Source organism: Thermobia domestica, chromosome 13 (assembly GCF_964235325.1).
Source record: "Thermobia domestica chromosome 13, izTheDome1.hap1.1, whole genome shotgun sequence".
In the NCBI taxonomy this organism is placed as follows: domain Eukaryota; kingdom Metazoa; phylum Arthropoda; class Insecta; order Zygentoma; family Lepismatidae; genus Thermobia; species Thermobia domestica.
The window spans coordinates 169,903,857-169,916,753 of record NC_137466.1 but is presented as its reverse complement, the minus strand read 5'-3'; the positions used below and the strand labels follow the sequence as shown (position 1 = coordinate 169,916,753).

At 34.1% G+C, this 12,897-nt stretch overlaps 1 protein-coding gene across 1 annotated transcript in view; it reads right to left on the bottom strand.

The window, feature by feature from the left end:
- The window catches only part of Polr1B (RNA polymerase I subunit Rpl135), an 85,826-nt gene that overhangs the window by 4,187 nt on the left and 68,742 nt on the right, over window positions 1-12,897 (bottom strand). The window contains exons 18-20 of the mRNA XM_081736866.1: window positions 12,035-12,160; window positions 8,186-8,313; window positions 2,605-2,769 (exon numbers count right to left, since the gene is read on the bottom strand). Of these exons, the coding sequence (XP_081592992.1) occupies window positions 2,605-2,769; window positions 8,186-8,313; window positions 12,035-12,160 (419 nt within the window). The remainder of the gene's footprint in view (window positions 1-2,604; window positions 2,770-8,185; window positions 8,314-12,034; window positions 12,161-12,897) is intronic.

The following is a 12,897-nucleotide window of genomic DNA, read 5'->3' as shown; positions in this document are numbered from 1 at the left end:
CACCCCGGTATTTGCCTGGTGTGAATAAGGAAAACCTCATTCAGGATAGCTGGCCTGAAAAAAAAAACTTCTTACACTTTTTCGACCGAGTGCCCCACCGGGAATCGAACCCGGGACTGCTCGCATGGTAGGCGGGAGCGTTAGCGACTACGCTACGCGCGGCCACCAAATCAGAAAATCTCTTAATAAGGGTGCGAAGAATAGAAAATTGAGAACCAAAATTACGGCATTAGAAAGTTGAAAATGAAATGAATCACTCAACACCTAGTACTTTTTGCTTCTTTTTTCAATCGACCTTTTTTGATGTCGATGGCAGAAAGCAAATGAAAGACCTGGTTTACCCTCCTTAATGGATCAATAATGGAAATATGGCGTCCTTTAAGGAAAGACAGTTATCACCACCATTAGTAACATGCCATTACAGCAGGTTAGTTGACGCGACAACTACCAGTTTTTATATCATCCATCAAATGTTTTTCTTTCCGTTCCTTTCATTGTATAACCTCCCTCAAAACATACTTTCGCCTGAAATATATTTAAAGTAATTGACGCACTTGTAATACTACCGTATATATATATACATAAAAGCTTACTTTTTTAGTCAGTTTTCCTGAACGGCTTGAACCACTTCGTCTGTGGTCTTTTCAACAGGTTAAGTCACTCATATAAAGATCGAAGCACTTTATGGAAACATTTTACTCTTCAGGTGCAATGGTTCTAAGATTGACTTCTTGATTTTTCTTTTTTAAACAGAAATTCTTCAGAAATTTCTTGAAAGTACTGGAGGTTTAATAAATCTTTTATAGACACAAAATATGTTTATATTTCACTTGGGGACTACTTCACTTCTTAAAGATTATTTTACACACTTTTTTTTTTTTTAACACACATACACACACATGCGAGAGGAAGAGTATGGAGAAAATCGCTGGAGAAAGGAACACAAGCAAAAGCAAAAGGTTTAGGATAGGGATATGAAACGTACGTATCATGCTGCAAAGAGGGATATTTAAAAAATCTTAAAGAAGAAATGAAACAAAATAATTTAGACTTGCTAGGAGTTTGTGAAGTTAGATGGGAAGGTAATGGGAAATTGAGAAGTGAAGAATATAGAATATTTTATTCAGCTAATGAAAAGAGCGGTCATAATAGCGTGGGAATAACTCTTGCTAAGCGCTTAAAAGAGAACAAAGTGAAAGTAGAATTTATTGATGACAGAATTTCGATGTTAAGATTTAAATAAATAAATAAATAAAAAAAAGGATTTAATCGTGATACAGACATACGCATACAACTCAAGCAGAGGAAAATTAAAAGAAAGTAGAAGAAATTATAGACAGGAAGAAAAGGAGAGCATGTATAATTGTAATGGGAGACTTCAATGCAGCTGTGGGAGGACAGGAAAGTAATGTAGTAAGAAAATACGGTTTGGGATAAAGAAATGAAAGGGGAGAGGGACTGGTCAATTTCTGTAGACAGAATTCACTAGTAAACGGGAAAACTTTGTTTAATTAGCGCAAGAGAAGATATACGTAAAAATCCTCAACAGACGACCGAAAATATCAAATAGACTACGTTATGATTCCGAACAAATATTGGAATAGCTTGAAGGACACGAAGATTCTTCGCGAGGCCGGTATTTTCTCTGATCATAAACTTGTGCCGAACTGGATATTTAACTGAAAAATGTACGCAGAAGTACTGAAAATCTGAAAAACAAGAAATTAACAAATCTTTAAAAGTACTCAAATAAGGAAACGATAGGTGCAGGTAGTAACAGACGGTAGGTAGCATAGTGAACTGCATACAGCAGGCTGCAGAAGGAATAGTAGGTTACCGAGAACATAAAACGGCTAAGAAACTATAGGTCTCCAAACAGATGTTGCAGGAAATGAGGGTGAAGAAACAGGTTAATACAGAAGAGAGCAGAAAGATGTACAGGAAGTTAAACAAATTCCGAACGGAAACAGACAGCGGAAGGGAAGAGTTTTACGAAAGAAAATGTGAGTGAAATCTATGGAAGTGCGGAGAAAACTTACGATGGTGTACAAAATATGAATGGGAAGGTAGTCAGCGTGAGAAATGAAGTCTTAGGAAAATGTAGAAAATATTTTGAGGATTTGTATGAGAGTAGGGATAGGCCGCGTGGCCTAGATGTTGAAGTAGAAAATGAAGTACGTGGGGATGATAAGGGGTTTAGTATTCTTCAGGATGAATTTGAAAAACCTATATCCGCGATTAGGAATAGAAAGGCAACCGGGATAGATAATATACCAATCGAATTAATTAAGAATATAGGAGACAAGGGCAAGAAGAATTGTTTCGACTTTGCAATGAGATATATTAAAGAGAAGAGTGGTCAAAAAAATTCCTGAAGACGATTATGATATTGCTGGCTAGGAAATCGAATCGCTATTAGTCTCATAACGCATGCAACAAAAATTATGCTTCGAATACAGATACGGAAGGCGAGTAACGACATCTAATTTTTACATATGTCCCAATTTTTATTGAATCGATCAAGAAAAATTCTGGAACATCTGTCAAATATATGAGGTGAACTTTAATGTATTCAACTACCCACACCCTAGGCTCTATACTTACCACAGATTTATCGGAGCAGTGGAACAGTCTATCCTGAAGTAGAAACGAAGCACCATGTGATACTAAAGAATCTCGTTCCATTTCACCAAACCGGACTCCACCTCCTCTTCTTCGTCCTTTGATAGGTTGCTGAGTCACACTATCTACAGGACCTGTACTTCGAACCTACAAAACAAAATAATTTAACATTTAATTTTACTCTACTTTTGTATTTTATTCTCACTCATTCTACACACATTTTAATTTCGTTCTTGCGGCTGTGAATAATATATACATAAAATAATAAAATAAAATAATATAAATGCTTAGGTGAATATAGTGGCACAAATATACACAAAGTTTTGTCTGAAAGGTTTTATGGCGTACATAGTCCAATATCTTACTTTGCCAATAATTTAATGTGATTTCATTTAATGTTAAACGCTACTCTTCTTAAAAACATCCTATTTGATCATTCATTAAGACGGAATATATTATGAAGTGGTTGGTTTCTATAGAAAAAATACTTTTTACGTGGCTTCCATTTTGTTGTCAGTTTTATGCTGCTTACGGGAAGCACTGCGGAAAATATTTAATGAGAATTTAAGAACATTTTACCTCGCAGCTTTATTAGATTGTTACAGGATACTGCCTATTACTTTGCTGCTTAACTGCAAGTGAAATTAAAGACGCAGAAGTTTGAATTTTTTTTGCGTAAGCCCTTAATATATCAACTTGTCAACATCTGTAAATGTTTCAGTAATTAGAATGTTTTAGAAAATATTAACTGTAAAGTCTTTACGAGCAACAGTTATTCTGCAGATACTTTGTTTATATACGTAAAATGCTTCCTAGTAATGCAATATATTTTGGTTAAGTCTTTTATTTTTTTTTATCCCGAATGAACACGAAATATGTAGAATTATTTCTGTATTTTGATGAAAGCTTAAATAAAACCTCACAGAAAGAACACATGAACATATTTATTAGTTTTCGAATCTTGAAAATAAAGAGGTTACCAAATACTTCGTAATATATTTAGAATGTACAATAACTTACGAGTGAATCTTTCGACAATTTCTAATCTTATTGTAATTACGATGATCATCAATATTCGTATCTTACAAGAATACTCTTTTTATGTATTCATATACAATATCTTGTATGTATTATTCTCTTATGTATTATTTTACAGTGTGGAATATTAGAAAAATAAGCGTGAATTAAAACAAATGAACAGTTAGGGTTGGTTATAAGCGGAGAAGGAAAGCTATGAAAAAATACATCGTATATATGAATATCGTTTATGGTGGCTACTGTTATATACCTACAGCAATCTTAACACATTTCATACAATCACTGCATCTACGATAGTTTTGAAAGATATTTTCTGAATATAACTTATGAAGCTATAGAAGATTAATGAACAGCTTTACTAATTTTTTAGAAAAACATAATCTGGAAAGTTTTCTCTCTTGAACTGGAAAACTTCAAGAGGAGTGTTCCAGTTCAAGTCAGGGGGTTTTATTCCTTCGAAATAGTAAACACCTTGCTGGAGTTATATGCAAGAAAATAAGATTTTTTTTTTTTTAAAGTTTAATATACTAAGTAAGGGCTTTACAGTTAAATATCCTCTAAAACAATGCGATTACTGATTTTTTTTTTTTTTTTTTTTTTTTTTCGGGATTGACAAGCTGATAGCATATTAATAGCTTATGCAAAACTATATGTCATCTAAAAACGTATTGACACTTGTAGAGAATAAAATTAAGAATACATTTATTGTGATTTGCGAACAACCTTATGGAACACATATGAACCATTTTGTTCAATGACTTTCCCGAGAGCAACATAATTCCGTCGATATAGAACTTCTGTGGTTTCTGGTCAAAAAAAAATGTGATATGTGGTGTTCATAGCCCTCTTTTGAAACTACTTAATACCAATGAAGTAAAGTTCTATACGAAATGGAGACACAATATAGATAACCTTGCTTTACATGAAATCAGATGGTACGCGCATGTTAGACAAATAAGCACATTTAATGCTATGCAGTGGGCCAGAAAACAGAACTAGACAATTACGAACTAGCTTCATGGTAAGGAAAAAATTCAACGAAGATCTTATAATTCAATCCAGTCAATGAAAAGATTTGCACATTTAGATTCAACGACAAACGATAGATTCAGGAACATGTCGGTTATCTCAGTATTTATATACCAACCTACAAAGGAAGAACCAGAAAAAGAATTATTCTCTGACAAACTAGAGGAGATTTGCAATAAAACTCAAAAAATACGATAAAGTAATGGAGGATTTCGATGCCAAAGTTGTTAAATAGGGATTTCAGACAACCTGGGAAGCTACACAATATAAGTAACTAGCATCAATTACCCGCTTCGCTGGGTTAAATTAAGAAAAAATAGTAATATGTTCCGTTAGTCAGTTACTTTTTACTATTACTAAAGCGCTCTTTGATATCAGTCATTTTCGGGAGTGTTATTGTTCATCTCAGCAACTTCGAAAACTATGAATTCGACACTAAAATTGGTCACTTCGATCATTTTTATATATCTCTCCCTTCCCCCTCCTCAAGTTGCGGGTCTGAATTTCGATTAAACGGCATTAGAATGTCATTGTTCATCTCAGCGACCCCGAAAAACTATGGATTCGACACTAATATCAGTCATTTTCGATCATTTTTAAATGTCTTTCCCCTCCCCCACCTTTAAGTTGCACCGTAAAAGTGAAATGAAGAAAACATCCCAGACCCAAATCTTATCTACATTGAAAGTTTGATCGAGATCGGTCGGCTGATTCAAGGGTTATATACATCCCCCTTCCCTAAGTTTTACCGTCAAAGTGAAATGATAAACATTTCAGGCCCGAACCTCATCTATGTTAAAAATTTCATCGAGATTAAGCGTTTGGTTTAAGAGTTATTAAGTTTTATTTATTTTTATAGATCTCTCCCCTCCTCTAAGTTCTACCGTAAAAGTGATATGACAAAAACCACCCCAGGTCCGAACCTCACCTATGTTGAAAATTTGATCGAGATTGGTCGTTTGGTTATAGAGTTAAGTTTTATTTATTTTTTTTATAACTCCTCCCCCTCCCCTAAGTTCTATCGTCAAAGTGAATGGCTAAAAACACTCCCAGGCCAAAACCGCATCTACGTCAAAAATTTGATCGAGATCGGTCGGGTGGTTCAAGAGATTAAGAGTCACAAACATAGTCACTTTCAATTTTATAATATAGATGACAATGGAATTATGTTAGGACAATTTGTGGCAAGAAACATTCTTTATCCGAAGTACAACTTTCCCTCATAAACGGATACATGTAGGAACGTGGAGGATACCAGCTAGAAATGAGTCAAATCAGAAAGATCGACCTAGTGTCTATCAGATATGCCATCTTATATATAAAAGAGAACGCACAAATCCTTTGTTCCCTCATCACGCTAATACGGCTGAACCAATTTCTTTCATTTTTGGGGGGTTATTAGGATTTGGACCCTAGATGGTTTTTATCATATCACTTTAATTTTTAATTACCAGTGTCTTGAGATAATTGACCATTCAAGTGTCCATAACGTACAAATCCTTTGTTAGTTCATCATAGGTAAAAATAAACGTATTTATATGCAACCCGCATGACCGTGTCACTCGGCGGGTTAACATAAATGACAGGCGATATAATGTTAACATTAGTGCAATCTACTATGGTTTTTATCATATCACTTGAAAGCGAAAAAGTAAAAATTATCTAAGTAACAAAGTTTATTGCGTTCCGGGGTGACCGCAGCGAAGCGGGGCGGGTTAACATAAATGACAGGCGATATAATGTTAACATTTACTGCAATCTTCTATGGTTTTTATCATATCACTTGAAAGCGAAAAAGTAAAAATCATCTAAGTAACAAAGTTTATTGCGTTCCGGGGTGACCGCAGCGAAGCGGGGTGAACGCTGCTAGTCAGTAATAAACGTAAGAAGCCAGAGGGAACTTAACTGTGATTTTAATCACTACATGATCGGAACTAAAGTAAAAGAAAGACTATCCAAGATGCAGTACATAGTTCGACATAGGAGTAAGAAGAGGGACATAGATAAATTCATCATATCAACAATAAAGGGAGAGAACCAACAAGTGATAAGAAAAAACAAGCTGAAAGAAGAGTAGGCAGAAAATGAAGAACTGAATGTAGATACAGAATGGAAAAAGATCAAAGAGTAATCAAGAGAACGGCAGTTCAAATAATACGGTACAGTGTGAATTTTCCATTTTTCTTGTCTCCTGTGGCGACTGTTAGTTGAATGCCCATAAAATTATGCATTTTCTGAATCTGTGTTCTATTCTGTGTATCTTGTTTATTGTTTCATGTCGCTAAGCTAGAATGAGCTATGGGCGTCACTGCCTGAAACTGCTTTTTTCTAGGAATTAGGTCGGAACCAACGTATTCTTATTGGACGCTAGCTGCTGGTTATATGAAAACAATACAATATCCCAGGGAATATATTTGTGCACATTTCCTATATCCTGTGTACAAAATTTTACCAGGTACAGAGGGCAAATCTCATTTTTTTTTTTAAGTTATACATTTTTTGAATTTTTGTTCCATTCTGTGTGTCTTGCTTCTTGCTTCATGTCTTTTTTTTTTAATTCAAGTAAAGAATGATCTATAGGAGTAACTGTGTGAAGCTGCATTTTTCTAGATAGGAATTAGCACGTAGTTAATGTATTGTTGTTGGGTCTACAGCTAACCATGCTAATTCCTATGATAATAGTAAAGGAGTGATGATGTGTCTGTTGAAGGCAATAATACATTACCAAAATTGCAACACTAGTATTTTTTTTTAATTTTTTTTAAGAGATTTGCTTTGGTTAAATTTTATTAATTAAGACATTAGTAAAATTAGAACCTTATTCTAAGATCCCAAGGAATATAATAATACTCATATTCATGTGCGTCATGCATATAGAAGTAGTTTGCCGGATACAGTGAGAGGGATCAATGATCAGTGTCTACAAAGTTACATTTTTTCTGATCGTTCTATTCCCTTCGTTATGTCCCTAGACCAATTAGGCCTAACCTACGAACATCTGAAAGTAAATTATGGATTTTTTCTTTTTTGTCAAAAAGTCAGCCCGTATCATCGGCCTTACTTGGCGGAATGGGCTTGGTGATCAAACAGTTACGCGTTTTAAATGAGCACCAAAGTGGGACGTAAAATTCAAAAGATAAAACACGACGACAATATCAAAACACTATTTTGCACATTTAACACGTTGGCTACCAGATACCTTTTCTCAGTTCTTCCCATAGACAACATCTATGTATTTTTCCCAATAGTAAACTTTTTTTTATGTGTGTGTTTTTTTTCTAATTAAAGTTCATGATTATAAGACATATATTATCACCTTAGACCGTTACCGGTGAGTCTCATAGTACGAAATTAATATTACTCAGTCTGCACCATGAGACTCATCAGTGCGAACGTGTTAATCTCATCTCATGGTAGCCAACGAGTTAATCCAAATGTATTATTTTATCACTCAACAACATTTACTTAGTGATGTACTTCCAATCTAAAAACTCACCTGCCACTTGTCTGAAACCATATGTCTTAATCGCTGGTAATACACTATACCAAAAAATATATCTGCAGTAATTTCTCGGCCATCAACTCCACTGTACATTCTCTCAGTGCCATAGTAATTATATCCGGCTACAAAAATAACAGCAAAAGAAAGATAAAATATCGAGTATAATAAAATAACCATGATAAAGATGATTTTTTTTTTTTCGCGAATGAATTATTCGTATGTTTATTACGTATGAAAACTGAAGTCATATATATATTAAGGACAGAATGTTAGTGAACTGACTAAGTTGAAGAAGGCACCAAATATTATTATGCCTGTTGTTAAAATAAGAAACCACTAACAGATAACTATTCAGTAAGTTCGCTTTTTAACTTATGGAAGTTTCTTCTTGAGAACTCAAATCTTTCAATATATATTAAAAATATTAGAACTTGTATTTGAATATTTTTTAATTTTTTTAAATGTGTTATGGTACATCTCAAACAAAATGGTAATCACAAAAACTTTAATTTTAATAATACTGAATTAAATTACGAATTTCATTGATTGGATGAAATATGAAACTTTTATCTAAATCTAATAACTGAAATTATTTAAGAATATTGATTATCTCCAGTAATTTCATATTATATTGAGAAATAAATAATAAATAAAAGTCACTCACACAAGTTTTACGTTTTTCTGTATGCCATTTCTGTATGCAATTGCTGAAATTTCGGTTATCAGAACTGCTAACCTTCTTTCGAAGGTTTTAGCTAGGAATGAATACGTTGTACGATGCAATGAGAAGGACAACCTCTAAACTCTTTGACAAATACTTTATTTAAAACTTTAATGAGTAATTAATGATTCTCTTTAAGTTATTGCAATTTTCTCTTTTGCCCTCCTCTTCCTTTGCAACAAAATATACCGTTGCCAGGTCTCAGCAGTTTCCACTATTAAACCATAAAATCACGCCTGAACAAATAAATGTAGTTCATATTATGCAAATTTGTTGTAATTAAGTGAGTTTTAACAAATTTGTGGGACTTTCGCATGTATTATTTCGTTTCCTGTATATACGTTTAAGGATGAATGCTCTTTGTGCATATCCATAAGTATATCATTCAGCTTCTATGTGTAAGTCTTCTTTCCATATTTTTATTATGTACGTTTCTTCACAAATGTTTTGATAGGTCAGATAGGGCAGTATCATTATTTTTAGACTTTCTTATATGCTTTCTAACCCTTACACGTCACGTCAGTGTACTTGCCTTCGCAGTTATCACACTGTTTATCTGTAAAGTACGAGTAGTTTCTAAACCCTATGAATGCCTTTTCTGCTTTTACTATTCGTTTTAATGCACCCCTCTTTGAACACATAACGGTAATCTAAATAATATCAGCTCCTTCAAAAGTAAAAAGTATTGAGCCTTTTGCCCACGAGATGATGTTAATATCCCAAATCTCAGGGTATAGGAGTCGTAGCGTGTCACGTCTAACATCAGTAATTATTTGACTGCTAACATTTGAAGCTAGTTGATGAGCAAAATGTGATGGAATTCTTACAACCAGACGTATAGTATTGCGCCGTGAAGATGAGAGAACTTTCCGCAAAAACTGAATAAGATTGTACAATTTTACTTCGATCAAGGAGCAAATGATTCGCAGGCCCGTGAAGAAGTTTGTGCTGTGTATGGGCAAGAAACGTTATCTAAAGCAACAGTCCGAAGATGGTTCAGTCGCTTTCGCTCTGGAAATTTCGATGTCTAAGATGCTTCTCGCAGTGGGCGACCAACCACAGAAAAAGTTGATGATATTCTGCATATGCATGCAAGACCGGCATATAAGCAGTAATGACATCCCCAAGAACCTGAATATCCATCGCCACACAATGTTAAACTATTTGGAGAAAGTTCGCTGCCAAAAGCTCAATGTTTGGGTGCCACATGATCAGACTCAAAAACGTTTAGTCGACTGAATTTCTATCTGCGAATATCTATTGAAACGTAACAAACTCAAGTGATTTCAGAAGCGGTTGATCACGAGTGATGAAAAATGGATAAGTTTTGACAACAATGTGCGAAAAAGATCATGGTCGAAAAGAGGAGACGCTCTCCAGTCCGTGGCAAAGTCCACACTGATGCCCTGAAATGTTATAGTATGCGTTTCATGCAATTGGAAGCGAATTGTGCATCACGATGTGCTGCACCCGCCGGTGAGAACGATAAACTCAGACACGTACTGTCGATAATTAGCACGGGTGCACTTAGTAACTCAAAAGAAACGGTTGGAACTTGTCAACAGAAAGGGTGTCGTATACCACGCAGACAAGACCAGACCGCACAGTTCTAATAATGACCCGTCTCCGATTGACAGAACTAGATTGGGAGATTTTAATGCATCCACCATATAGTCTGGCACCGTCAAACTATCATTTGTTTCAGTTTTGCAGAACTCTCGAGTGGTGCTAAGCTAGTTTAAGAAGAGGCCTGTGATAACAATGTCACGATTTTTTGATCAGAAACCACTGAAGTTCTTTAGTGACGGGATTATAGTGTTGCCGGGAAAATGGCAGGTCTTCGAACAAAATGGTGCATATGTGGTTTCATAATATGATTTCTAAATTACAATTAAAAGTATTTTCAATTTTGATCTCTAAAGGGTCAATGCTTTTTAGAGAACATGTATATAGGAAAGACTAACAAATCTAACGGATAATCACTTATTATTACAAGTTTTCATAATATGAACCAGAACTAGTTGTTCTGGTAGTCACTAGTAGAAAGTATTTAGCTCTGGCATCAATATATTCTGACGTCATGAAAGAAAAGGAAAAGGAGTGAAGATCATTCCTTATGAAAGTCTTATTTTGATCGAAAAGTTTATCGCAGAGCTTAGAGCCTGTCTTTCTCATTACTTACCTTAAGTTATCAAACCCTTAATCCATTCCCAGTCAGAAATCTCGGATGGTGATGGTAGCTCCAATGATCAAACATTCAGCTAATGCATACAAAACATGGAGACTGGAGAAGATTATTAAAGACTACTTAGGATAAAGAAAATGTTACACTCCCATAAGACTCTAACTTAAGTATTCCACTATGTGGGATCAATTAAAAGCAAATAACTGTACTACATACATAATAATTGAACCAATTCATTGGGACTTTATACAGATTGTGATCAACATAAAGGAGAGACCAATGTACTGCAACATGTAATTTTTCTGATTTAGTAACATTGAAAATTCGTGCATTGTCACCGTCTTATTTAGTTCATTGATTAATTAATTAAAGTTTATTGGGAACGTCATCAGCAAGGCTATTGCCCCGTCAGGATAAGGCCAACTGACCGGCTAAAGGTGTAGTTCAAATATAATTTCTACAAAATACGAGATTAAAGAAAAAAAAAAGACTATAACAACTAAAACAGAACCCTCGAGAAGGCTACAAGAATAAATAACAAAATATAAAACATATAACAAGAAAAGAAAGAATAAAGCAACAGAACGGAGAAAGCTTAAAAAGAAAAATCTCAGAGCACGTTTACGCACGCGAGTCAGGATCACTTTATGTACGCGACTTGTACGGAATGGGTAGAACTTATTTAGTTCCAAAGCTAGAGTGATCAATATTTTAGGTAACACGTAAAAAATAAGATTTTTAAAGTTTCTTCTTTCTTTCTTTGATTTCTTGTAAGCCTATTTCTCCAAATATAACACCTAGGTATTTAAGAACTTCTGAATGAATATATTAGCAATATATTATCTAAGATAAAGATATATTAACACAAAGAAGATATGTTGAAATACTGCATAATAACGTTTTAAGAACCCAATTACACTTTTTTCTGTAAACATACCTTTTTCTAAAAGTCTTCCAAAGTAGTCAATGGCCGTATGTTTTTCAGAAAATTTAAAAGGAGTTGCGTCATGAACTTTTCCATGTAGAGCTGCTGATTTTCCTGCCATACACTCGATCATCATTGCTGTCAAATAAAATAATAATAATAATAATAATAATAATAATAATAATAATAATAATAATAATAATAATAATAATAATAATAATAATAATAATAAATAAATAAATAAATAAATAAATGACTTCCCTTTTATTATTTTGCATAGTTTGAGCTAAACACTGAAACTTAAAGTGTGAGAAATAAGTGATTGGATGGCGAATCAAACACGACTGTTGAGCTTACCATACCGGCGCGCTAACCAAATATGGTTCCACTTTCTGGCCATCCACATATTTTCACTCTTTAAGTCTTTAAATTTCATTGAATTTGCACTATAGAGAGTACGACGTAAGACTCGAATGTTTCATATATTTATCATATATTGATCTTAAAGACGTAGTAATTTCTACACACACTACATATATATTTTTGAAAAGTATATCAAAATACATGATCATAAGGAAATCATTTTATATCAAATTTGTCAAAATTAATACATTTTGTAGTGTACAAATCGTGACTAAAATTCCCAAAGAGGACAAAGTTCTGACTTTATTTACTTGTGTGTATGTGTGCAAGCATGCTTTTTAAATATGGTCGTATTTAAAATCATGCAACTGACAGCCTGTAAAAGACAAACAATCAGGGATCCTTTATAATTTTAGAACTAGCTGAAATGCCCGTTCTTCGCACGGCTGGAACAGGTTTATGGAAAATATTTGAACACCCTTTTCGTCCCTTGCGGAGACTATTTCAATGAA